The sequence below is a fragment of the Malus domestica genome, chromosome 11 (genome assembly GCF_042453785.1).
Source record: "Malus domestica chromosome 11, GDT2T_hap1".
In the NCBI taxonomy this organism is placed as follows: domain Eukaryota; kingdom Viridiplantae; phylum Streptophyta; class Magnoliopsida; order Rosales; family Rosaceae; genus Malus; species Malus domestica.
Window position 1 is genome coordinate 8,934,913 of NC_091671.1, and position 27,980 is coordinate 8,962,892.

General features: G+C 36.0%; 3 protein-coding genes and 1 pseudogene across 4 annotated transcripts; all 4 read left to right on the forward strand.

Moving 5' to 3' along the window:
• Positions 1–2,177: 2,177 nt before the first annotated feature.
• LOC139189172 (RHOMBOID-like protein 1) lies at positions 2,178–6,836 on the forward strand (annotated as a pseudogene). Its single transcript, XR_011572811.1, has 6 exons — positions 2,178–2,579; positions 3,582–3,740; positions 4,404–4,567; positions 4,658–4,916; positions 5,355–5,673; positions 5,788–6,836. The product of XR_011572811.1 is annotated as an RHOMBOID-like protein 1 (transcript).
• LOC139189417 (putative receptor-like protein kinase At3g47110) lies at positions 6,229–9,431 on the forward strand. The gene is made up of 2 exons (XM_070808366.1): positions 6,229–8,947; positions 9,142–9,431. The coding sequence occupies exons 1-2, from the start codon at positions 6,229–6,231 to the stop codon at positions 9,429–9,431; spliced, it is 3,009 nt and encodes a 1,002-aa protein (XP_070664467.1).
• A 509-nt stretch (positions 9,432–9,940) lies between these two features.
• Positions 9,941–10,473, forward strand: LOC139189418 (probable LRR receptor-like serine/threonine-protein kinase At3g47570). Its single transcript, XM_070808367.1, has 2 exons — positions 9,941–10,297; positions 10,396–10,473. Exons 1-2 carry the CDS (start codon positions 9,941–9,943, stop codon positions 10,471–10,473), a joined length of 435 nt encoding a protein of 144 aa, XP_070664468.1.
• Positions 10,474–23,678: 13,205 nt separating this feature from the next.
• On the forward strand, positions 23,679–27,423 carry LOC103447439 (expansin-A4). The gene is made up of 3 exons (XM_008386626.4): positions 23,679–24,204; positions 24,510–24,828; positions 26,704–27,423. The coding sequence occupies exons 1-3, from the start codon at positions 24,051–24,053 to the stop codon at positions 27,011–27,013; spliced, it is 783 nt and encodes a 260-aa protein (XP_008384848.1). The 5' UTR covers positions 23,679–24,050; the 3' UTR covers positions 27,014–27,423.
• The last annotated feature ends 557 nt before the right edge of the window (positions 27,424–27,980 follow it).

Below are 27,980 nucleotides of genomic sequence, written 5' to 3' on the forward strand. Positions count from 1 at the left end.
TTTTAAAAGTTTTTAATTTTTTTTTAATGAATATAGGGTATTCAATTAAGATTTTAAGTGGTTCTTAATGTGTATTCAATTAAGATTTTAAGATAGTTGATTAAAATCCTTAGAAATCTAGGTGTATTCAATTACGATTTTAAAAAAGTTTATAACATTACAGATGTATTCAATTAGAATTTGATTTTAAAGAATTTCAGAAAGTTGAGGAATTAGAGAGAATTGAAGAAATTTGGTAGTATATTTTAAGCATTTATAAATCTTCCATCTTCCCATAAAATTTCAAGATAATTGAATCAAACTTTTACATAGAATCTCTACAAATCAATTAAACTTCATAAAAATCCATGGATTTATAAATCCTTTAAAATCTCATCAATTCCCAATTGAATAGACTCTTTAAAGCATGACTCAAGATGGAATTTCATTGTATAATTGTTTGGACCCAATTTTACACCATTGGCCCGAGCAATCGAGGCCGTTAAGTGGGCATAGCTCCCAATCGTCAGATGGAAAGGTAAAAAGATCATTTTGTTATTATTTAAGAATAATGTTATGGTCTTTATCATAACTATCTTTTAATAATAATTTATTATGAAAGATGAGATATGTATCTCCAAGCTGGGAATATGGTGGCACAATTCGAGTTGATCTGGATGTTTGGCGTATGAATCCAAGTTGATCCGCGTATAAATGTGTGGGTGGGATCAATTTGGTTGCTTAGTCTGCTGCAAAGTGATTATTATGTATTTAAAATATGGATAAACATTTTGGTATATGCGTCAGAGATTAACATGCAAAAGTGGTGGTTTAAATGGGCTAAAAGTCCACGGTGGTATTATGGCTTATGCTGAAGGATATGCTTTAGTTTGTCTTAGAGATCCTCGGCTAAAGGATAGTGCAGCGCACAGTTCGGATGCAATTCCACAAGATATAATTCAAATAGGACTCTTCATGAGTATCAAGCTGCCAAGCGGTGGGGTTTAACCTTCACTATAAATACATGAGGTTGTGCAGCGTAAAAGACGGCCAATTCAACACACAACTGCCCTGCGCAAACTCTCTCAACAACTTTGAGATTTTTATTTTCTCTTTTCGCTGACACATCTTCCGTTGGCATCAACAACACTGTGAAAGCAATCGTTGATATCTTAAGTCGGCATAGATAGCTCTGTCATCGTAGAATCAGCCGGTCTCGCATTATCTTCCGTTGGCATCAACAGCACTGCGGCAAGGACGGTTGGTTACCTATCCCAGTCTCGGTCGAGAAGGATTTCCGAATCCTTATTGATTGAGGTCATCTCATTAGCCTTCTCGGTGAAGTGAGGTGTTACAGTTTATTGAGCTCGGCGCATTGTATGCCGAGTTATTTTATGATTGGATACTCCCAAGTGAGATTTAGAGTTCGGCATTCAGACGGCCGAACCACGTTCACCATTAAGACTTATATTCGCTTTGAGTATTTGTGCCCTTACACTTTTGTGTCGATTCGGCAAGAGTTTACTCTGACGAATAACATCACTGTGACCGAATCCGACGACGGCGATTCGTGAACTTCGTAAGAATAGTAACCTTGTCTTCAGGTTCGAGAGCCCAAGAGGCCGATACGTGTTCCTTTCTCGGCCACAATCGCAAGACGCAGAAGTACCGAGTTCGGCCAACAAGTTGGCACGCCCCGTATTCACCGAAGGACGTAGTTAGCTTATAGATTATTCGACTTGCGCGCCACGTAGGCTTGGTAGTTTTTAGGGTCAATAATAATAAACAGTAACGATAGAAACAAAGAAGGGATAAAAATGGAATAACACTGTAGTATAAACAGTGTTTTTGGCAATTTTCTCTTTTAGTGTGTGTATATATAATTTGCATAGTATGTACCACCGTGAGAAAGATGACACGTAATACAACAACAACAAAACAATAAGAACTACTAAATCTTATTCTATTAAGCATGGGTTAGCTGTATAAATTCTAAAATATCAGTTTGGTGATAAGTTTTTCTTTACCATCGTACTCCATATCTTTTCTTTACCATTTCTTCCCAAATGTTCATACTTCCTCTACCCTTTGAACTAACCCAAGAAACATAAACTTTTTTTTTTTTTTTAAATCCCCAAAAAGTAGAAAAAAAAGAGGCAAAATTCAGAGCCCATTTCATTCAATTTTGTCCCACATTTTGATTTCGATGAGATTCGAATCAAAACCCAAATGGGGTTTCTGGGTCTGAATCCAAATTTTTGATTGAAGACAAAAAAAAAACGAAAAAAGGGGAGATTTTTATGGAGAGAGGCCAACCTGCTGCGCCGAGCAGCTTAGAGATAAAGGTGGTGAGTCCACGGCGGAGCGACAACGTTGTGCACCCGGCGGGACAGCCTCCGGAGACGACGACGCCGCGGCAGTCCTTCAGCGACTACAGCCCGTTGAAGAGGTGGGTGTCATGGCTGGTGCCGTCGATTGTGGTGGCCAACATTGTGGTTTTTGTGGTGACCATGTTCGTGAACGATTTCCCCAAGAACTCCGACACTTGCATTGGTCGGTTCCTCGGCCGCCTCTCCTTTCAGCCCTTCAAGGAAAACCACGTAAAGCTTTCACTCTTTTATTTGTTGGGGTTTGGAGTTTTGGATTGAAATTTGTGTTTTGGGATTTATTGGGCATTTACATGGGGAAATTTGGAAAATTTTAGTTGTGGATTGTGGGGAACTGCCGGAGTGGCGGCGAACCCGTTTGTGTGTTTTTTGGTGAAACTATGATGAGGAGGGTTGGATAGTTGGATTGGTTTAGTTGTGAAATTAGAGTGGGATCAATCAAGGTTGAGACTTTTTTAGGTAAGAGTAATTGTGAAAGTTATGTTTTTAACATGTTTTTGGTAAATTTTATGACTTGGTGGATCTAGAATTTTGGTTATATTACATATATTTGTAAAGAAAACAGTTGAACTGCATGAAGCTTGATGTAATTCTGCTTTTAATCAATGTTGGACTTGGGAACCCTAGTAAGTGAATCTACGATTAGTTGAGAAACTTAAAGGAGCTTGACGGGTAATGAGGGTTTATGTATTTAGTGACATTCAGGCAATGCTTGATGTCTATTTGATGTCGGCATATTGGAAATGCTTGAACAAAGAAGAAGGGTGCTTGAAGAGCTGCAAGTAGTGAACTATTTGGCTTGATTAGATTGCTATGTTAACCAAAATGTACCCTGTAATATGTTACAGGGTTAAAGTTTTACAGTAGTGTTCTTTAGCGATTTAGTTTCAAAATTTTTGTTCGACTTTCCTTGCTCTGTGAGGTCAATGTTAGAATGATTATGGAAAAATGAAATTGTTTGTCCTAATATCTCTGGTAAGAGCGGGTATGCGTTCTTCAAGGACTTGTTTGTCATTCTTTAAAGCTGTTTAATGTGCTCATTTCAGTATGTATCATCCAAAGTCTATAACTGCTAAAAATAGCACTACAAGGGCGAGGGAGCTATCATCTGTATGGAAATAAGAGCTATAGACATGCCCCATAAGGGTCAATAGGTCTCAGCTGCACATCTAAGTATCTAACTTGTTTCTCATGTGTTTTCATCCTGAAGGTTAGAAAAGATGGGTGCTCTAGACGTTCAGAGAGTGGTTCATCGACACCAGGGATGGCGGCTGATCTCATGTATGTGGTTACATGCTGGAGTTTTCCACGTGCTTGCCAATATGTTGAGTCTTGTATTCATTGGAATTCCGCTTGAGCAAGAATTTGGTTTTGGTATGCATATGGATTTTTGGCTTCATGTATGTTATCATGCATGTATAGCCACATCCATAAATGTTTGTAGTAAAAGATAAAGCACATGACATAAATTGTAGAATAATAAATTAGTTACCAAGTGCAAAACTTCTTTCATAAATCTAGAAGAGAAACACTTTCCGGATGGTTTCATCTACCTTGCGATTAATCTACAGAGGATTTCTATGCATTTGTTTATTGAATTGTAATCCTAGAGTAGTGGTCATGTAGTGCTGGTTGCATTATAACTTTCACCAGTATGTTGCTAGGTTTGATGGAAACAAGAGGACGTTTTATTCAGCGGTGAGCAAAGAAAAGAGTTTATACACCGAAGATGGGGTTCAAACTTTAGTTTTAGACATAGTATTTCATTTTATAGAATAAAATTGCTTGAAAAAGAAGCTGAGAGATTATTTCAGTTTTCCATCACATATGTGGGAACAAGGATTGTTTTGGATATCCTGTACATGTAGACATAGCGCCTCATTTTGAAATGTTTTGAGATGCCGTCTATTCGAAAAGATTGAAAAACTAATAGTTTGATGCTGATCTACATCTGTACATCATGTACAGTTGTTTTGATGAAATGTTTTAACTAATTGGTTTGAAATTCTAATGTTTTCCTGATTTGTTCTTCTGCAGTTCGAATTGGTTTCCTATATCTCATGTCTGGTTTTGGTGGGAGTTTGCTTTCAGCTCTTTTTATTCAATATGGTATTTATGTTGGTGCTTCTGTTGCACTTTTTGGTTTACTCGGAAGCATGCTTTCAGAGTTCATATCAAATTGGACAATGTATGTAAATAAGGTAAATAAAGTTTCTGTATACTCAACGATGCACCTCTTTATAGTATGTGCACGACCCTTTGATCTTACAGTTTCAGATTTCTATCCGCAGTTAGCAGTATTGCTTACTTTCCTTTTCATCATCATAATAAACTTAGCAGTGGGAATTCTACCACACGTGGACAACTTTGCTCATATTGGAGGATTTGTCTCCAGATTTCTTCTTGGATTTTTTTTTTGATCCGCCCCCAATTTAACTGGCTTACCCAAAGGAATGCTCCCCCTGGATGTGTTACTACTCCAGTTAAATCTAAACACAAGACGTATCAATATGTCTTGTGGGTCCTCTCTTTGATACTATCAGTTGTTGGGTAAGCTCCTCCTCGATCTCTGAAATTTAATTGTTTGACTTCATGAACCTAATCGATTCCCTGCATGAGAATCTGGTAGGCACAGTTGATGCGTGCACATTTTTTTATTTTTTTTATCAAATCAGAGAACTTGATTTTGTGTAGATATGTAGATATCATGCGTCCTGCAATATGTCTTCATTATTGTCATTGCGAATAGTCTCTGTATCTGCTTGTTTCTGATCAGAATGGTTTGGAGAAGGCATTGTGTTATCGCTATTCTCTTTGTAGTACTAATTGGCCACTTTGTTGATATTGGCTTCTACTTTGTTGTTTTGGGTTGGTATGTGTTGGCAGTACTTTGTTGTTTTGTTATTGGAAATAAAAGTTCATTTTCCTCGTATCTGCGTAGTATCAGAATATGCAGGCATTTTCTAACAGTCGTCATGTTTTTGACAGGTATACATTCTTGGCCTGGTTACTCCTTTTCGAGGGGTCAATCTAAACAATCACTGTTCCTGGTGTCATTATTTGAGCAGTGTCCCTACGTCAAAATGGAATTGCGAGTCACAAAATATTTATTGTTTGGTAAATTAACTTCTGCCTTAATATTTGATAGATGGAAGTGCTTGCTTATTGATACGATCATGGATTCAGTCGTTCTAGTTTGGCGTGCTGTTTAATCTAGCAAGGTTCTCACAACTGACCAGCATAAAAGCTTCAACAAATCAGACAAGTTCCGCTGGAATAAATGGAACAATTGGTTATGTGGTTTTAGGTAAATATTCACATCCTCTCCACAATATCCTTTTTTTTTAATTTTTAAATTTTGCATAATTAAACTATTTTGTTCTCAATTTGCTAACAATATTTTCCGATGTTTGAATGGCAGAGGCGTTAATAACTGGATATGTCTACAGTTTTGAAATTCTATTGCAGGAGATGTTTACAAGGAAGGGACCCACTGACAACGTGTTTAATGGGGACTTAAACCTTCATGTTACAATTTTCAATCAATGCTCTCGAGTCTTGAACCAAATGTTTTTTCATTTTGGATGGTTGCCAAATGTTTCCAGTGAGCTTCTGAAGTCAAGGTGCTTTAAGGGTCTTGGTCCTTGGCGTACCGAAAGTGCCAGACAATAGGTCCTAGTAGTGGAAGTAAGCTAGTGAAGTCGTCTAAAAAAACAAGCCAAAGTTGTTCCTCCTATGATCCTATCCTTCTATAAATTTCGTTGTGGTGTAACAAATGGAACTCACCAAATTCGCAACTCAACACCCATCTCTCTATTTCTTTCTGCTTCTCTCTCTTGTTATATGGTTAACTAGATCAGAAATGGGGGTTTTGGTTGTGAAATTGATCTTAATATACTTGCTTTTCGGTGCAGTGTTCGTTTGCTGTAGGAGCTCCCTGCAATCGGGACTCGGAGGGAATGTGACAGATAGGCTGGCACTGCTTGCCATCAAAGCTCAAATAAAGCAAGATCTCCATAATTACAACGTGATGAGCTCCTGGAACGAATCCACGCACTTTTGCATGTGGCATGGTGTGACGTGCAGTCGACGACATCGCCAAAGGGTCACTAACCTGGACCTGCAATCTCAACTTCTGGTAGGGAAACTATCTCCAAACATAGGAAATCTGAGTTTTCTAAGGGAGCTGCGGCTGCGAAATAACAGCTTCAGTCATGAAATTCCTCCACAAATTGGGAATTTGCGTAGATTGCAGGTATTGCGATTAGACGTTAACTCGTTTAGTGGCAGTATTCCACACAATATATCATATTGCTTCAACCTTATCAAAGTGCATTTCACTCGCAACATGTTGGTGGGTAAAATTCCTTCAGAAATTGGATTGCTGTCGAAACTGGAAATCTTTGTATTGGAAAATAATAATGTAACGGGACAGGTCCCTCCTTCCTTAGGGAACCTTTCGTCTCTCCAGGTACTAAGTCTTGCTAGTACTAACTTGATGGGAAACATCCCCAGTTCTCTTGGCCAATTGAAAAAATTAACCTTCTTGGGATTGGGGTTAAATCAGTTGTCTGGTAGCATCCCTTCCTCCATTTATAACCTCTCTTCTCTTGTTACATTTGAAATGTCATCGAACCAAATTCAAGGGAGTATTCCATCAGATATTGGCAAAAGTCTTCCTAATCTCGAAGTCTTCAGCGTCTCCACAAACCAATTCACTGGGTCCATACCTCCCTCAATATTCAACGTCACAAGTGTTTGGTTCTTTGATGTTGGGAGTAACAACCTAATCGGACAGGTACCGAATCTCCAAAAGCTTCACAACCTCCTGCATTTCAACATTCAACTTAATAATATTGGAAGCGGTAAAGATGGTGACTTAAGTTTTCTCTCGGACTTGACCAATGCCACCCAGTTACAATGGTTGATTATTAACGACAACAATTTTGGAGGGACATTGCCGATGTCAGTATGCAATCTCTCAACCAAACTTCACACGTTTTGGGTTGGCAATAACCGAATATATGGAAGCATCCCATCTGGGATAGGGAACCTGGTGAGCTTGGAATCGTTGCTTTGGGAGAATAATAGCTTCACAGGTAACATCCCCTCTGACATGGGTAAGCTTTCAAACCTTGGAAAATTAGAAATCTTCATGAACAAATTATCAGGAAATATTCCGTCATCCTTAAGAAATTTAACCAAGTTATTCCATCTTATGTTGGATGAAAATTATCTTGAGGGCAGCATTCCTTTAGGTCTGGGGGAATGCCATGGGTTGCAATTGTTGAATCTTTCTTATAACCTTCTTAATGGCCCAATACCCAAACAAGTTTTTGGACTCTCCTCCCTATCGATTTCTTTGGACTTGTCTAATAACCTCTTCACAGGTTCCCTTCCCCTGGAGGTTGGGAATTTCCATAGTCTAAGTGAACTGTATCTTTCTGATAACATGTTATCTGGAGAACTCCCCAGTAGCCTGGGTGGTTGTGAGAGTTTAGAAGTCCTGCATTTGCAAGGAAACTTCTTCAACGGGTCCATTCCTTTGTCTATGAGTTCAGTGAAAGGGATTCAAGATCTAGACCTTTCTCGCAATAATTTTTCAGGTGAAATTCCACATTTTTTAGAAAGCTTTAGAATCCTGAATAATCTGAACTTATCATTCAATCAATTTTGGGGAGAGGTACCAACTGGAGGTGTTTTTAAAAATGCGAGTGCTATTTCAGTTGTTGGCAACACTAATCTGTGCAGCCCTGTTGCTAATTTAAAGCTTCCCAAGTGCAAGTCTAAAGAGACCAAGAAACGAAGATTGTCTCATAGCTTGAAACTAATACTCCCTTTAGTATTTGAATTTACTCTTCTAGGAATAGCCATGGTGTTCTCCTATTTCTTTCTTTGTTCATCAAGGAAGACAAGGAAAGAAATTTCATTGAGCACTTTGGGGAACACTATTTTGCAAGTGTCATTTGCTACTCTGCTCAAAGCTACTGACGGGTTCTCAGAGGCTAATTTAATTGGTGCTGGTAGTTATGGGTCTGTGTACAAGGGAGTTCTTGATGATGATGATAAAGCTCAACTTGTTGCCGTGAAGGTGTTTAACTTGTTACGCCATGGAGCTTCGAGGAGTTTCATAGCCGAATGTGAAGCTTTGAGAAATATTAGGCATCGAAATCTTGTCAAGATTATAACTGTGTGTTCAAGTGTTGATTTTCATGGTAATGATTTCAAGGCTCTAGTTTATGAGTTCATAAACAACGGGAGCTTAGAGGAGTGGCTGCATCCACCTACTGGAACTGAAGAGTTAAGAGATCATATACCCAATAAGTTAAGTCTTCTTCAGAGGCTAGAAATTGTCATTGGTGTTGCTTGTGCACTAGATTATCTTCATAATCATTGTGAAACGCTAATAGTTCATTGTGATCTCAAGCCAAGCAACGTTATCTTGGACAACGAATTAACTGGGCATGTTTCTGACTTTGGATTAACAAGGTTTCTCTCACAAGTAAGGAGTAATGTTGCAACAATTCAGAGTCAGACAAGTTCCGTTGGAATAAGAGGAACAATTGGTTATATAGCTCCAGGTATATATATCTGTTAGATATACACTTCATTATATTTCCTTTTTTTTATTTTGGAGTATTGAATTTACAAAATTTAAACTGAACCATTTATACACAAATGTGATGTTTGAATTGTAGAGTATGGCATGGGGAGTGAGGTGAAAATGAGTGGGATGTCTACAGTTTTGGCATTCTCTTGTTGGAGATGTTTACAGGGAAGAGACCCACTGACAACATGTTTAGTGATAGCTTGAACCTTCATAATTTTGTCAAGATGGCTCTCCCCGAGCGAGTTACTGAGATTGCAGACGCACCACTTCTTCAAGGAGGCACGAACGAGAATCCCAATCAATGTAGTGCGAGGATTCATAAAGTTGAGGTGTGCTTGGATTCAATATTTAGAATTGGAATTGCTTGTTCTGCTGAATTCGCAACAGATCGACTAAAGAATATCAATGATGCTGCATCTGAACTTCATTCCATTAGGAATACTTTTCTTGGATAGAAACTCTTTTTTATGTGCTTTTGTGATAGAGAAATTTCATGTACTGCCTGTGAAGTCTAGCTTTTATGTTACCACAGTAGATGTGAAAGTTTGCAATGTAAATAATCACCAATGAGGTTCATTGTGTGAAGAGTGTATTACTACTTCTTGTACTTTGTTTTATTGTGTAATATTCAGATCGATTAAAGTCTAGTTCGTGCCACGAAATTGTTGAAGATTCACATTGACGAATTCCAAATTTTTGAAAGATTCATAACCTCAAGACCCTCAACATTCAATAAAATCATCTTGGGAGCTGTAAAGATGGTGAGTTGAGTATCCTATCAGACTTGACCACCATTAGTGTTAGGTGTTTTCGAAAATCAAAGTGCTATTTCAATTGTTGACAACACCAGATTCTGCAAAGGAATTCCTAATCTCAAGCTGCGCAATTGCAAGTCTAAAGAGCTCCAAGAAAAGAAGATTAGCTTATAGCTTGAAATTAATAATCCTTTTAGTATGCGGACTTGATGTACTTGCAAGTGTCATTTGCTACTTTCTCAAAAGCCACTGATCAGTTTTCTTCAGTTAATTTAACTGGTGTTGGCAGTTTCGAGTTTGTATTCAAAAGGGTTCTTTATGCTGACAATAGAGCTCTGCTTGTACTTGTAGCTATGAAGGTGTTTAGCATGTTACGTCACGGAGCATCAAAGAGTTTCATAGCCGAATATGAGGCTTTGAGAAATATCAAGCATCAAAATCGCGTCAAGGTCATATCTACATGTTTTCTCAATGATTTTTTGAAGGCTCTAGTTTATGAGTTGATACAGCAAAGGAGTTTAGAGGAGTGGCTGCCTGATTTGCATCCACCTCTTGTAATTGAAGAGGTAAGAGATCAACACACCCAAGAATTAATATCTTCTTCAAACGCTAGATATTGTTATTGGTGTTGCTATTGTGCACTGGATTATTTTCATAACCATAGCGAACATCGATTGTTTATTGTGATCTAAAGTCAAGCAATGTTCTTTTAAACACCAAGGTGACTGGACATGTTTATTGAAAGTGGACTAATCTCATACTGTTACTTATTTGAACTCCTCCATATAAGTGAAGGGGATTGGGTTCTAGTTGGTTGGTATGGTTACTAGGGTTTGCAAATGGCCATTTTTTTGTAGAATTTTAACCCCATTTTTAAAGCCCATGGGCTATAACAAATCAAGGTTGTCTAGCTATCAATATTCGCCATGTGCATTCTGAATTCAAATCCAATGGTTTTAGCAGTCGTTCTACCAATCTTGACAATAAAAGAGTTTCTATTAAACCCGCAAAAATGAAAATTCTTAGCCGTTCATTAATGAATCTGAATTTAGATTTATTACAATTGACAGAGATTTTTTTTTTTTGGGCAATCAATAGGATACTAACAAATATGTTTTTAAAACAAAAATACGTCACGATAATGTGACTTATAGTCGTGTTACAAACCTTTTAACTTATTGACCTATCTTTAACGTACTCCAATTATTATTGTCCTCCAATTGATAGTATTTAATGAATTACATCATAAATTGTTCTCAAAATATTAATGACCAAAGCAAATAAGCTTGATTGAGTTATAAATTTATTGTGAGCCAATTGGTACAGTTAGGAGAAAAATCAATTTTGTTCATAATTTTCATTTCTTCCAATTAAACAAGAGGCTATATAAGGGAAGTTCCAAAGGATACGGTGGTGTAATTTGGTCCATGAATTGTCTCTTCCAATTTGCATGCATGCGGTGGGTGACTAACTCCTAAATAATTCTCATTACCAAGCAAATTAAATACCATTAATTAAGAGCTTAAATACTCTTTAATTATTACCTCCCTATTTTGCTTTTGCAATTAGGAAGCTTTCCCCTTTTGTGTACAATATTATAGGAATATTTGTGTTCTCCACACTCAAATGATGGTGATGTTCACTACCTTATTTATCACCATTATATGAGTTTAATACCTTGGATAGATATAAATCTCAAAATTTAAACTCATCAAACGATAATAAATAAGATCGTAAGCATTACCACCACTTGAGAGTGGTGACTAAAAACACCTCAATAATATAAGTAGTTAAGTTAGTTGGTGTGGTAGTTGGTCTTTAGCAAGCTTCTTATAGAAAATAAGAATCTAGGTACTTTGGCCGTTTTGCAGAAGAAAAAGAAAGAAAGGGGCATTTGACGTTTGGACAGACATAGTGATGGTGCTAGCTGCACCTGCTTCTTGGTTGAGAAAGGGCTAATTTGCACCCTTTGGATATTATGATGCCAATTTGCTTGGTTGAGAAACTTGTGGCTTTTCTAATGGAGATTGCGTAAAGGTGCAAACAATTTGTTAGTGGTTGTGCAAAATAGGTTTCATATTCGGGAAAATTATGGTCCCTACGTCCAACCAAATAATAAGGTTTTTTTTTGAGATAATGCATGCCAACTTGAGCATTATAGTGTTCATGATTTTTTTTTTTTTTGTCGAAAGGTAGAAATTATTGAATTCGAATAAAAACATTAACATCTGATGTCAAAGTGTTAAACAGCCACTCTCGCTCGAGAGAGGCCCAAGTATGGGAGCCCCCCATACAAGATACAAACAAAGCCGCATGATTTTGTTTGCGTCTCTACTTATATTTACTCCATAAAAATAGGTTAGGTCGGTTGGTAAAGACATTATATCTGCCGCATTCTTACATTCAAGTTTAAATTATTCTCTCGTAAATTATAGCTCATAATATCGTCTTACCAAAACTAAAGATTCTTATTTTTAGTGGGATATATTTTGCTTAAATATGTATGTTTGCAACATTAATGAAAACCTCCTCAACGTATGGGGTTTAATTGAATTCTAACTACCACACCACCCTCATATAATTAGGGCAAGAGGCAAATTTAGGAGGGCTCCCTTCAATCATTTTGTACCCCTGCATTTTATTGTGATTCAATGAAGCTCCCAGTTAATCAACTGCATCGGCATGTAGGTAGCCCCAAAAATATCCTTAAGTACAACTATAACAAAAGCTTTATAACGGATCGCTCTAAAATTGAAACCTCAATCTTAAAATTAACTAGTCCATCGTTCCTAAAATTGTTTGGACAATACTACATTTATTCGAGTGTATTTTATAGACTTTGTTCTAAAAATTCTCGCCTACGCGCTAGCCGGCTGATCACCGCCTCGATTAATGCTCAGACGTTTGAAAATTAAGAAAGAGCGTCTATACTTATTGAGGCACCCGTCCAGCCCGCCCACACCCGCCTAGGCACCCACTTAGATTGCGACTCACTTAGAAGAAAATAGATAACTTTTATTTTACATTTTATTTTTTTCAATAAATTGTAAGAGACTTGTTGAATACTTAATAAATACACATTATTTGCTTGTTCCTCATGTTTTCATAATGTTTCAATACTTCATAATATATATATATATATATATCATTATATTTTGTAGTTTTTGATTAAATTACATATATTTTAAGTATAAACTGACACTTAATTACATAAAATATAGTAGATTTACTTAAATGTCTAGTTTGCCAAGGCGCCTGCCTAGGCTCCACTTAGCCGTCTAGGCGCTAGGCCCCAGCCCGCCGTCCGACTAGCGCCTATCATCTTTTAGAATCTTACTTCAACGAGATTTGTTGCTAGAATTTAGTAGCTCAAAATTATCTAACAATATAACATCATTTCATACAAAACTTAAACGGTATAAATGACAAGTTTTTTTTTCTCTAAAAAAGAGGGACAACTGGTGGCAAGTCACGGTTATTCACCCCTTCCAGGGACTAGGAAAACTCACAAATTTCAGTCTCCTCTGGCCACAAGTTTGCTTTCACACCAGCAGCGAGTTTCGAACCCAAGACCTTCAACTTTTATTTTTAAGAAAACCTCGTAATCCATCCTTTACTATTGGGTCACCAACTCGTGGTTGTATAAATTATAAGTTCGAAATAAAGACACTATGCAACGATTGTCGAGCCTTGAGCTTGTTGGCAATTGGTGGCGTTGGGCCTGACTTCAAGTAATAGAAGACTGGGCCCACCACGTGCATCGAAGTGAGCCAAACAGCTCTAATTTGGGCACGCCATAGCCGTTGGATTTCCAACGGTTTGTTGATCCGGATCGTTAGATTTCTAACGGTAAAAGATAATTGAAAAAAAGATGCTGATGTGCCACGTAGCGCTTTGTGGCGCATCTGATTTCAAAAAATTGAAAATTTCAGTGGCCATAATTAATTTAGTGGTAAAAAAATTTAAAAACCTTATAAAGTTCACACTAGAACAAAATTGGAGCGAATATTACTAACAAATAATGGCATGTGGTGCGATAAAATTGGCTGAAAATCTCATTAAAAATTTAAGCCAATAATGACATGTGGAACATAAAATCAAGAAAATATTGAAAAAATAAAAATATATGAAGAGTAATTGCACTTAGCCTTGCCAATTTTTTTCAAACGGATAAACTTGAACAAGGGCAATTACTGTCTTACCATTGCATCCATCTCTTTCCTTTTTCACACTTCTATATATCATGTTGATTTCTGAAAAAGCAGCCCTGCTTCACTGGCAGCCTTGTCTACCTCCTCTCCCTCTAGTCAAACTGCCTTACAGTTCCATGTTCCTCAGTCCCCGTCCACTTATTCCAAAGTGCAAGACTTTGTTCCAGAAAAAAAAATCAGTCAATTATTCTAGTAAGCTTTTGCAACTCCACTGTTGTTTTTTCTGGAAAAGATATCATCTCGGGATCCCTTTCTTCTAATTCATTAAGTTCGGAAATTCAGACCACATTGAAATTTGATCTAACGACTAAAGTTATTATAACTTTTAAAGTGGACCCTATTTGTAACTATTGAATCAAATTTCAATGGTCCAAATCTCTGAACTTAATGGATTAAGAGGAATAAATCCGAACATGATCTCTTTTCTTTTTTCTGCTTCACCGTGAACCCTCGTGTCAGAACACAAGCAAATTAACCCTACTCCACATATATATCCAAATAATAATAATAATAATAAAAATATCGGAAGGAAATTTGATTATTTACAATAGAAATGATTATATATACATGACCCATATTTTCTTCATTTATTTTTTAGGTCACATTCACGGGCCACAAAAGCTTCAAAATTCGACAAACAAGATGATGTATGAAGGCTTTATTTTAGATTTAAGATCACATAGAAGAAGATCGCAGATAAGGATAGGAGATGTATATGCGTGCAAAACTATATATTTTGTGGGGGCATATTTTACTTGTTCCCTTCGCCAAGTTTCTTCTCTGATCTGCTTGTCCTCCTACCCACATGAATATATGAGTATATATGTTTATCTTTCTTGTTATCGTCTCCACATGGAGTGCTACGTACTCTGTATTCATATGGCACGTTACATATGCGGTCACATGATATGCGGTCACGTGACGTCTCATGTTAAGAAAATAAGGACATATAGACATAAATTTACACGTCTTTATTGCATTAGCACGGGACGCAATCGTAGCAATGTATCAAAGGCTTCAAAATTAAAGATTAAAAAAATATGTACCAATGAATTAGATATGTAATACGTGCAAACGGATTGGAATATTGAGTTGCAACAAGGAGGACATGATAGAATAGAATACTATCTTTCTTTGGCCAAATTATATTTGTACCCTTGTGGAAGCTTTTAATTAAGGACAATCCATTATACCATGAAACAAGATTTCATGTTCTGATCACAAGATAAAATAACATATGGAATGGCAAATTGACCATTAATTAATTTGGAGCGTGGTAATTAGTACAAAAATACTACTTTGGAAGGGCATAACAGACTATTCCTTGTTGAAATCGTAAACTTACTATAAGTCTACAAGGCCTCAAGTGGCAAAGTAAAAACTACAAGTCCTTAAGTTAAAGAAATGTGAAACTAGAAGGATTACAATTTAATTTGGCCCTTTTCTTTTCTCATTTTTGAATTTAAAGGTTACTATTATTATTTTTTTTTTTATCAAAGGTTACTATTTTTATGGGGTGACAATAAAATATATATTTCGTTTTATAAAAAAAGATGACGGAATTTTTTTCCATAAGTGAAACTTTAAAAATAATTTAGAAATGATTTCATAACAATTTAATGTTTTGTTTCGAAAAATAGTACACGTGTTTAATATTTTAAGGTTCGTTTTGAAAGTACTTTTAAAATAACTAAAAGCTTTTGGTGAAAATGATTTTGAAACCAATTCTTAGTAAAAATACAAAGATATCTTATAAAAGTACTTGAAGTGCTTTTAGAACCCAAAAAAAATTTCTCCTAAAACGTTTTTAGTCATTTTAAAAACTCTTCCAAACTGGCTCTTAGCTTCGTTATCTAACAATATTATACATACTAACTGAACTACCTAACAAGAGAACTTTTGAGATTTTTTTTTAACAAACCATTTTATTTATGATTTGTAGGACCCAAATTCAAAATATAAACGATGGCAATTGAAGCAAGCAAGTGAATGAATTAATCAAGTATGACAGCCTCAGGTAAAGAACAAAAGGAACTGCTCGGTTGATATGCTTGGTCTATTATAAGCCAAATCGAAACGTTCCACCAGTATAGGTCAAACTCCTTTAATTTGTTTACTTTTTAGAATTTGGCTGCAATACTTATATATATTCGATATAATTATCATTTTGGCAATTAGATGCGTTGACATTTATTGAGCGACACTTTACATTCTCACAAACTCTCTCAAATATGGAAACACTAATTGAGTAATGTGAAACATGTGTGACTGTTGAGTCATCATGTTTCTTTAAAATATTATTTACGATATTAGGAATAAGTATATGGTTTCAGAGATACGCACATTTATACGTATAGATTAATAATCGTACGGTAGTCCAAACATTTAGTTTTGTGTTGAATATCCATAAAGAAAAAACTATTTCAAACTAATTTATGCTTCCCAAAGATACTAAAATCATCTTTTTAATTTTCTTCCCACCAAAAAAACAAGTTACACAAGATGAGAAGAGATTAATTAACTAGAAATCCAAATTTCTAAACCCACTAAAAACCCTCGAGGCAAACAACAACAAACTTTCTTTCACTAAATGGGGTCGATTGTATAAATCTTAGAATGCCACTGCGCATTGGTTTTGTGCAAAATCTTTCCTTAACTCCAAGTACTCTATGTCATTTTTAAAAGTCTATTTCAAAGTCTTCATAGGTCTTTCTCTACCCCATTTTGCCCTGAACATCTGTTTCATAATGGTATTTTCTAATCGGAACATCTGTAGCTATAGGTCTTCATTTCACATGTCCAACCACCTTAACCGATTTTCTCTCATCTTATCTTCAATTGCGGCCACTCGTACTTTATCTAGAATATCCTCATTCTTAACCTTGTCATTTTTTCATGTGTCCACATATCCAACAAAACATTTTCATCTTTGCTACACTCATTTTATTCACGTGTTAATGCTTGACAACTCAACATTCTGTGTTGTAAAACATTGCTGACCTTATTGCAGTCTTACAAAATTTTCCCTTTAGCTTTAATAGCATACGAATGTCACACAATACACCCGATGAACTCTTCTACTTCATCCATCCAGCTTGTAAACTATGGTTGAGATCTCCATCTAATTCTATTTTCTTTTGCAAAATGGATAAAAAATAACTAAAGCGTTCACTCTTTGATACTTCCTGATCTCCAATCATTATCCTATCTCATTTGAAACCCCATTTTCATAGAATTTGCATTTCGTATTCTCTGTATTGAACTACTTAAGTAAGTAAAGACCTTTTAATTCCCACTAAAAACCCTCGAAACAAATGCAAAATTCCAGATTGACGTTCACATGGACGGTAGACATGGCTATATTGTTAACTCGGTGAGCTATAAATCAAGCAACAATGATGAAGGCTCACATGGTTGCGAGTGCATCGCACGCTCTAATCAGAGATCATCATGAATCCAATGTCATCCTGCACACATCAAATCTCTGACCCTCACCACCAACGTGGGAAAGAGTTATTGGTCCACGTGTAAGGTCTTGTGACTCTTGTCAAAAAATAGAATCAAGAGTGAAGTGGGAAGCACATGGGGCGCTAAATTCGTGGACGTGACCCATGACCTGGCGATTCAAGCAACTTTTTTATATTCCTCTACATTATTTTACAAAAATTGAATTTTAAGTCAAACGTCCTAATGATCACAAAATGCAAATTCAATTAAAAAGGTAAAATCTCCACAATTTTCGTAGTAGACAAGTGAGAATGTATCAATTAAAAAGGTAAAATCTCGATCACAAAATTCACAAGAAAAGATTTGGCTTTTGCTAGAAATTAAGCAACATGTTATTTCTAATTTGTTTCATTAAGACTATTATTTTATATGCTTCATAGCTAAGTTTTAAATGATAATTTGGTATCAAGTAGTTGTTCTATAATGGTTTATGAGATTGATATAACTCTTCATTTTGGTTTGTGAGATTTGAAATCGATAGAAGTGGTTCTGAGTTTATCAATTATCAATTATTTTGACCATTCTGTAAAAAAAATATTTGTTAAATAAAAACAAAAATGATAAAAATATTTTCAATTTAATAAATAATGGGCTAGAATGATTTGACAAACTTGAGGGTATTTTTTTCATTTTATCCTTATTTAAGGAGGTTTTCACAGAATAACCAAAATTATTGATGATGGACAAACTCAAAATTCAGTCTCAGAACTAGGTGAAGAGTTATATCAATTTCAAAAATTATTTTGATTAAAAAAACCTTTAATTAGTTAAGAATATTTACTGTAAACTTCAAATCTTATGTTCACTTTCATTTTGTAAAGAATTGAATCTGTGTAGCATTTATACATTGAGAATTTTTTTTTTTTTGGTAAACATTTATAGTCTTAAACGATAATAAATAGTGCAGACTCAACACTACCATAACAAATCACATCTAATTATAACAACTACAACTACTCTAAAACCTGTTCCGGTGTGATTGATGTCCAAGAGCAATCAATAAAGCAATCAATAAGCATGCATTACACCTAGGGGTGGGCATGATTTGGTTCGGTGCGGTTTTGAGTTAAACTAAAACTGAAACCGAATTTTTTTGCGGTTCGGTTCGGTGTGGTTTTGAAGCCAAAACCTAAATGAAACCAAACCGTTTGGTTCGGTTCAGTGCGGTTTCAAATGGTTTCGGTTTGGTTTTTAAGAAAAAATGTACAATTTGCAATTTAACATATTAATAAGCATTTCCCAGTAGCAATAGGAAAAAGACATTTGTTATGTAAACAATTAGCATGTTGCATGCAGTTGTGATGTTAAAATATGTTTGTACAACAAAAGGGTGTCCCATACAAGGTATAACATAAAACAAGTTGAATAACTTTGAATTTATTAAACGTGAGCGAAACTTTCATTATGTGATATCATGCTTCAAATGAGTGGACTTCATTAGATCATTGTTCGACTCTTGATAACAAGATTAGTCCACCCTTATACATATGTGTGTGTGTGTGTGATGGTATAAAATAACAAAGGTCATTCGAGTTAATGAACAAAAGAAAGTGATGAATGATGATATTCTAGTGTGGTTGAGTCCATACTAAAAGTATGGATTCTAACAAACAACCAATTAAAACATGAAATCTAATATGGACATTTAATTAAATGTTTATTAATATTTTCAGTTTGGTTTGCTTTCGATGCGGTTTTCAAAAGCCAAAACTGAAACCAAACCGTTTTCTATGTTGCGGTTCGGTTTCAAAACCAAAACCGTTTCAAAACCGCAAAACCAAACCGTTCGGTACGGTTTGATTTGGTTCGTGTTTCGGTTTCGGTTTTCGGTTCTAAGTGCCCACCCCTAATTACACCTTTCACCTCTACCTAATATCGCGTCTATAGGAAGAACCATCATTTTTTAACTTTAGCTAATATAAGAGGCAGATTTGTGATACTATTTTTTATATTTGACACACGTTTTTTATGTGGTTTAATTTGTAATGTATTTTAATGATCTGATTCGTCTATCTTTTAAAATAGGGAACTTTAACGAAAAACACCCAGTATTGTTCACTTTAACGAAAAACCACATTTTTACACTAAAAAGTAAATCCTGATACTATTCACTTTACCCTTTATTTTGTCCTTATCATTAAAACTCAAAGTTTTCAAGTATTTTTCATTAGTTTTCCTTTTAAAATATCATTCATAGATCATCTTACAAAAAATTAGACAAATTCAAAATTATTAAAACATTCATTTGTAGTGAAGAGAACAGTTCTACAAAGAAACCCTTTATCCAATGGTCATATATACCTTGATTATATTTCATCTCTTCAACAAGTTTAGTAATGAGCATAACGGCCCTATTGTTCCTATGGAGAGAAGAACATACGATTAGTTTTTCGGAAAATTTCCAAACGAACAATTTCAACGAAATCTTTCAATTTCTTATTTTACTATGTTCAACTCTATGTACGGAGTGGGATGTACAAAAATATGTGTAAAAAGTCATGTAAAAAAAGGAGTGCCACCCAGCCTCCCATATATATATATATATGTATATATTTGTACTGTACAAATATTTTACTTTGATAATCAGAGTTATACCAATTTGTGAATTTCTAGGTGAGTTTTCTTTGTACCTTTCACTGATGGATTCTCCTTTTTCTTGGATGGCCATGTTAAAAGCTAAAACACACTGCAGCTGCATTGTTGGATCACTGTAAATGTAACGGAGTCCAAATGTAAGCTTCCCACCAAAATTTGGCCCCACCAGATTCGAATTTTCTTGCAAAGTCCCCCATAAAATCCACCCTTCCTCTTCTTTTGATGTCAATAGTTCGATGTGTTGACAAACACAGAAGGTTTCTATTTTTTTCATGATTTATAAAGCAAAGGAGGGGAAATGATAAAGGGTAAGGTTAATCATAATCATTATCAACATTCACCGTCCTTGTTTCTAATATATATATATAGCATGGGTATCCAATGTAGTATTAATTTGCATAGTATGTAGTACTGTGAGAAAAATGACACGTACTACAACAACAAGAACACAAGAACTACTAAGTTTTATTTCACTAAGTGGGTTGGATGTATAAATTCTAAAATGTCATTAGGCTGGTTTTGTGATAAGTTTTTCGTTAGCCTCAGGTATGGTCTAAAATATCCATAATATCCCGATATTTCCATCGAAATTTTCGTGTTTTTGGACTACCAATATTTTTTTGGACTACCGATATTTCTGATATCATCGATATTTTAGACCTTACTAAGTCACTCATGTATCTTACCATGCAATGTATAAAGTGTAAAATATTGTACTAATTCATTATATATAAATGATTATGGTGTGTTTAAAATTCTTTCATTAATTACTACATATTTTCTATACTCACAATGTTTGCCAGCTTGCTATATAATCAACTTAAATCAGTTATATCTATCATGCAATGCATTTCCTTTCAAATTTTTGTGATAAACTAATAGATAATTGACTAAATAAGCATCCTGCAAAGTTTCAATAAAATTTTTCAAGTTTTTCTTACAATTTCCGTGGTTTTTATTCAATTTTTATCGATATCAATAATATCCCGATATTTCCATCGAAATTTCCGTGTTTTTGGACTACCGATATTTCCGATATCATCGATATTTCAGGTACTTCATATCTTTTCTTACAATTTCTTTTCAAGTGTTCCTACATCTTCCTCTACCCCTTTTGAACCAAGCCCCTGACTTATAATCACATATTTTAACTAGAACATTTGTAGGTACAATCACCTGCAAAACTATGTAATAAGTTAAACTATTCTCTATTTGTGAGGTTCCAGAACCTAAAGTGTTGATTATGGATACATATAATCTCCGACAAACCGTATATATCAAGTAAATTGAGATGCTTGTAAGTATTTTGCGTTTGTGAGATTTCAAACCCTAAATGTTGGATTATAGCTACATATAATCACATGTAAACCACATATGTCAAAGTAATTTGAGATGCTCATAAGTATTCAAACATAAAACATCTTAACTTGTCACAAATAATCCCGCAGTGGGCCGTAAGCGTAGCTAGGTTGCATGCAGCTAAAGAAACTTATAAAGCTAAAGTGGGACAAAAGGTGACAGGGAAAATACATGCATGCATGTAATTATGTAAAATAATAGGCTGGCCAAAGTAAAAGTAATGGAGTTTAGTCTACGACATTACAAAAATTGGACCACTGTCTGTTATACAACTGCTTGCTTGCTGGGGTTGTGGCTCGAGAATGAGAGGCCTAATTATGTTATTTTATAATTTGCCTTGTTGATATGTGTTGCATCATGCCATTGTGTAGTGTTTGTGATTGTGATTGTGCTTCTGGCCCCCACTCACAGACTCACAGTGAAAGCCAGCCGGGCTATATGGACCGATGATTACGGGATTAAGTGGGTCCTACAACCCACGCTGGATGCCCTCTCAGTCACCATCTCCAATCAAAGTTATTTTCTGTGCATTCCAAATATGAAAAACTTTTACCACTTTTCAATTTGTAATACAATTATATGTAATTTTTTTTTTTTTTTTTTTTGCAAATATTGGCGCTAAATATGTTCTATATAAATTGGCTTGGTGCTTGGTCTCTAATATAATATAATGGAAAATAATACAGTCTAGAAGTGAAACATATCAACTTTATTGTTTACTCATATTATAATACGTGAGATTGCTAAGAACATGTGGCATTATCCAATAATACAATCTATAAGTAAAACATACCAACTCTGTAGTCTATTCATATTATAATAGATGAATTGTTAACAATGTGACAATCCAAGGTACATGTAAAATTTTTTACTCTCAAACTCTCATTAATGTCTACTTTAGTTGGCTTTGCCTCATTTTAGTTAAAGTAATTTTCATTGTAGCACTCTTAAAATTTTCAAATTTCGCACTTTACAACATTTTTTGTGTCTCACTCTCAGACCTAAAAATTAATTTTTCTTCCATTTTCATACTTATGTTAGTTCTATCAAATATTCCGTTAACTGACGAGAACTTGCAATGGCCTCTCAAGTTTGCCACCTAGACTGGCAAATTAAATTATTTGAAAATTAGAAAACAAAGTCTCCCTCTCCATTCTCTTTTTCCCTTTCTCTCTTCGAATCCCAGGATCGACTTGGGCTATCGCCGCCCCACTGCCGTTTAATAATGTTCTTGGTCTTCATCATTTCTCTAAGAATTCTTCTTATCTCTATTTAAAATTAAGAAATTTAAGAAAATTCACCAAACAAAATCGCAAATTTTGATTATTATTATTATTATGGGATGTGCTATCCACACACCTCAAATTACTTCTTACACACCTTTTGTTAATTTCTGACCATTAATCTTCTTCAATTCATCTGATCCGACGGTCGAAAATTAGAAGAGTATGTGAGAAGTACAATGCGTGTGTGGATATCACACCACATTATTATTATTATTTTGTTGAGTTTGTGCTATGTGCAATCGAAAAGAAACAGAAGTGGGAATATAGGATAGTGGTTCGATAACACGATCTGAGAGATACATGTTGACATCGATGCGGTATCGATCCGTAGAAGGCGATCCATTCGAGAACGAGATCTGAGATCTCGAATTTCGACTCACAACGAGCTGGTTCTGGACCCTATAGTGGTTGCACCGTCGCAGCGAAGACCACCCTATAATAGTTCTTAGAGGAGGATGACGATCGCAAACTCTCCGTCAGCAAAGACGACCCGAGTGACGAGACCCGATCGCTTATTTGGGTCAGCTTGCTTCTGGCCTTGGCTGGCACTAGAATCTTGAAACAGGCCTTCCAGAATAGGGGTTTCCGGGTCATGTCGTTTTACAGACTCGGTCTTCTACCCTGGTGGAAGAGCCGTCACGAATTCGGAGAAGGAATCCTCGACGATCTGAATGGGGACAAGGGTTTCGGTGGCACATGAAGTTGGATAGGGTTGACAATTGAAGGGAGAGTGTTTTTTTCATTAATTTTAGGATAATATTAAGGAAATTAAAATTTTAAATTAAATTTACAAATTAAATGACGTATCATTTATAAGAAATAAGTACATTAATTAACGTTTAAGTAATAATCCAATCATCAACAACTACATCATTTGTTTTGAAAATTTTGATTTTTTAACATTATTCTTAATTTTAATTGTGTTCAGGACACAACAAAATTCCTTAAACTTAAGTATGAAATTGACAAGAAATGTAGTGAGGTGAAATGGGGATTTTGAAAAACTTAAGGATTGGGCACACTCATATGCAATGGAATATGTAGCTAGTGGGGCTTGGATTGTATTTACATAATTTTGTATCCCTCTCATGCCCCATGAAATCTTTTGTTTGGTCCCCTAAAAGAATGTCCTCAAATCACAGCCGCTGATCACGCCTCAACTTCAGAATGACTCAAAGTTGCTCATCCATTGAGTCCATGTCTAAAGACCTCTCAAGTCTGAAGCCAACCTCCATAAGTAGTCCACCACCCCTCCTTTAACTCCTCACCCTATCAGTACCTCACTGACTCACTTTCTCTCTGTCTGTTTCTCTCTCTCTCTTTTCTGTTTGTTTCTAGGGAAAATTTAGAAGAAAAAGAAAATGGGCGTGGTGAGTGTTTCTACTTCCATTGCTTCTCTAATCATCTCACTAATGTGGGTGGCTGAAGCAAGAATCCCAGGAGTCTACACTGGTGGTGCATGGCAAGGCGCTCATGCCACCTTCTACGGTGGCTCCGACGCCTCCGGAACCATGGGTACGTCACCAAAACCCTACATTTCCCCTTCAAACTCTTCACCATCTGCCTCAACTTTTCATTTTTCTTAATGTACACAATAATGCCACATTCCTTTTAAAGAAGAGAAACTTACATGCACTAGGAATGTCATTGTGTCAATATCCTAATCATGCGCTGCATGCATTATGATTTTTACACGTAACGTTGCATGATTGAGTTGAGATACTGTAGCGAAATCCAACAAAACCCATCAAAGATCTGAAACCAAGAACTTAATCAAGCTTAATTATCAATTAATTAACTAAAACACTTGAATTTTTCAGGTGGGGCTTGTGGATACGGAAATCTATACAGCCAAGGGTACGGAGTTAACACGGCGGCACTGAGCACAGCGCTGTTCAACAATGGCCTCAGCTGCGGAGCCTGCTTTGAGCTCAAGTGTGCAGAGGACCCCAGCTGGTGCCACGCCGGAAGTCCATCTATTTTCATCACTGCCACTAACTTTTGCCCTCCCAATTTTGCCCAACCAAGCGACAATGGCGGATGGTGCAACCCTCCTAGGCCCCACTTCGACCTCGCCATGCCCATGTTCCTCAAGATTGCCGAGTACAGAGCTGGGATCGTCCCTGTTTCCTACCGTAGGTTAGTAAAGCCCACATCTCTGTTTTTCTTGCTCTGTTTTTGTTCTCTGTTTTCCTTGCTCTATTTTTAGGTTTGGTTATTTAGTTTAACAATTTGAAAGTAATAATCTTGGATTTGGAAGTATTCGAACAATTTTTTTTTAACAAAACGAGTTACTATTTTTTTACATCTATGTATATTGAAATTCGACCGTGAGTTCCGAAAACTAATTGACCTAACTCACGTGGATTACTTGTTACTTTGAAAAACAATAGTTGTAACTTTTTAGCCCAATGAAATGTGGTTTCCAAAATTCCTACTTAGACCACTTTTCTCTCCAATATAATTCTACTGGAATTGGTTGTGTGAGTGTTTCTGTTTTCCTTTTTTTTCTTTCTTCTGATTTAATTTCTTTTCATATGAAATAAATTAGACTACTTATCTTTTTGCTCAAAAGCTTTTTGTGACCTTTCTCAATCTTGCGGGTCACACCTGTGGTACAAGTGAATTGGATTCTGGTCTGAGTTGTAATTGCTTTCGCAGAATGTATATGGTTTCTATCGACCAAAATTCTGTGGTATTTCGAAGTATACAATATTTTGGATTTCTTAAATAATATAAGTTAAAAAATTCGAAGTATCACATGTTTGATAGCACCATAGAAAATCCAAACAATGTATTTACTGACCACGTGGAAAGAGCTCACTTGAAATTGACTAATTGCCCCAAATTCTTGATATTTCTTGTGGTAGTTAATGGGTTAGTTAATTTCGGTTCTTTCAAAAGTTTGGATTTTGCCCAATTGGTCCCAAATGCTGAAAGCAAAATAAGAATGGGCAGTAGGGAATATTTAACTCCCCAAAAACCATAGTTTTAACATATGCCATTATGTCATCCTTTGGCCTCACCCTTGGCCTTTTTGTTATCTCCAGTAGATGAGGATTCGCGTTCTAGGCGTGCAATGCATCACTACATAAGGATAAAACTAAGTTTCCAAATTTAGAACAAATGTAAACTGTGATGCAAATGTCGGTTAGGTCTGTAGGTCGACGTTGTCTGTCTAACTCCTTATTCAAGTTTGGGTCGAGTTCGATCCTCTTTTCATAGGCTCATAGCTTAGAATACCTTATAAAAAGAACAAAAGAGGGAAGATGCTAAGGAAATTCTGTCAAATTGAGACTTTAAGATTAATTCTTATGCTAACTTGGATTATATGTCACCTTACAGTTTAATGTTAATTCTCATACCAACATTATAAAATATTATGCTAAAAATATGAGATACCAGACAGTTTATAAAGAATTTCATTTTTAGTGAGATAGTCTCTTTAACATTGCTGGAGTTGCTAAATTTGACTTACAGTTCACTAAACTTGCATCCAGCTACCAAACTTGCTTCTAGCTACCAAACTGGGCTTTTTTCATTGGATTATGGTCTTCGGTCTACGGCAAGATCTACACCGTACGTACTTTTTGATCGGTAAATCATTAAGGATTTTAACAAAAAACTCTCAGTACTATTTACTTTTAACGAAAAATCATATTTTTACACTAAAAAGTCAATCATGGTACTATTCCTTTTACCTTTTATTTTGTTCTTATCATTAAAACTCAAAATTTTTCAAACCATTTACATTAATTTTTCTTAAATTCATGCTATCACAAAGTACGATGTGCATGTAGTCACAGTTCCCTACGTACCAAATCGAAGACCATTCCAAAGCACAGTCCCCAAAATTCCGAGACTCGTCGATAAATGTGAAAAGACCATTTTAGTGTTCAATTTGATTGGCTCATTTAATCATGCCCGCCGTAAAACACGGTCCGTGATCCACGTTGGCACAAACCAAGTGAAATTTCCGAACATGCCCTCACGATTTTTGACTGTTTTCCTCAGGGTGCCATGTCGGAAGCGCGGAGGGATCAGGTTCACAATCAACGGCTTCCGCTACTTCAACCTGGTTCTGATCAGCAACGTGGCGGGCGCAGGGGATATCGTGAAGGTGAGCGTGAAAGGCGCCAGGACCGGCTGGATGAGCATGAGCCGCAACTGGGGTCAGAACTGGCAGTCGAACTCCGTTCTGGTTGGTCAGTCACTTTCCTTCAGGGTCACCGGCAGTGACCGACGCACTTCCACCTCGTGGAACATCGTCCCGGCACACTGGCAGTTCGGTCAAACATTCACCGGAAAGAACTTCAGAGTCTGACGAACGACCATACAAAAGTCAACATATTTATGATTTTCCCGCCATATTTATGTATTTCCAATTTTACCCTTTCGTGGCGCCATTTTAGTTGCTTTTACAAGATGCTGTTTTTGATGGGCGTTCGAGAATGCGAAAGTGTTTCAGGGGGCAAGTTTGACTTTTTGATTGGTAGGATTTGGTGTGACTTATTTGAGTGGATATGATGCGTAGTGGGTGGGTATAACAATGTAACAAGTGCAAGGGTAATTTGGGAATTAAATTTAAAAGCCCAATGTGGGCAAATTGTAGGAGAGGTTGAGGCGGCCGCAGAGAATTGTAGCCCGCACCGTATTAGTACTTTGCCAAAAGTAAAGTTGTAGTATATATTCATATGATCATATATATATGCATGAGAAGTGTATTTGTATTAACTATTTTGTTAATTTTCTTTTTCAGTTGGAATTTTGCCTAATTCAACAAGCTTTACTTGATTGTGTTGATGATGGATAACCAAAAGCACTTGTAAGTTTTCAGGGTTAGCTCGAACGTCGAGGCGATTGAAAAAATAGATCAGAATTAGGATAGGTTAACGATTCGTTTTCTTTCAATGTAATTTTGAAGAGTTTGCATAAATATTTAAAAGTGCAGACAGCTAAAAAGAGAGCGCGCCTAAATCACACTTCATATAGTGAAGGAAAAGCTTCAATTAGTGAACCCATAAGTCCAAATGGGTCAAATCAAAACCAAACCTGCACGTGGGTGGGGTTGGGGTTATTGTGGGTATCTGGGTTTTGTTGCTTGGTGAATTTATTATCCATCTTCTTCTGTCCTTTAGAGGACAAACATCTTTGGATTCCAACTACGACAAAAGTAAAAGCACAAAGCAGTAAGCATTGGATACCTTATGCAAAAAGCCAATTACTTTCTTGGTTGAGCTTCCACGTCAAGGTTTTTGGATTTTTGTTTTAACAGCCGTTTGATAACCATT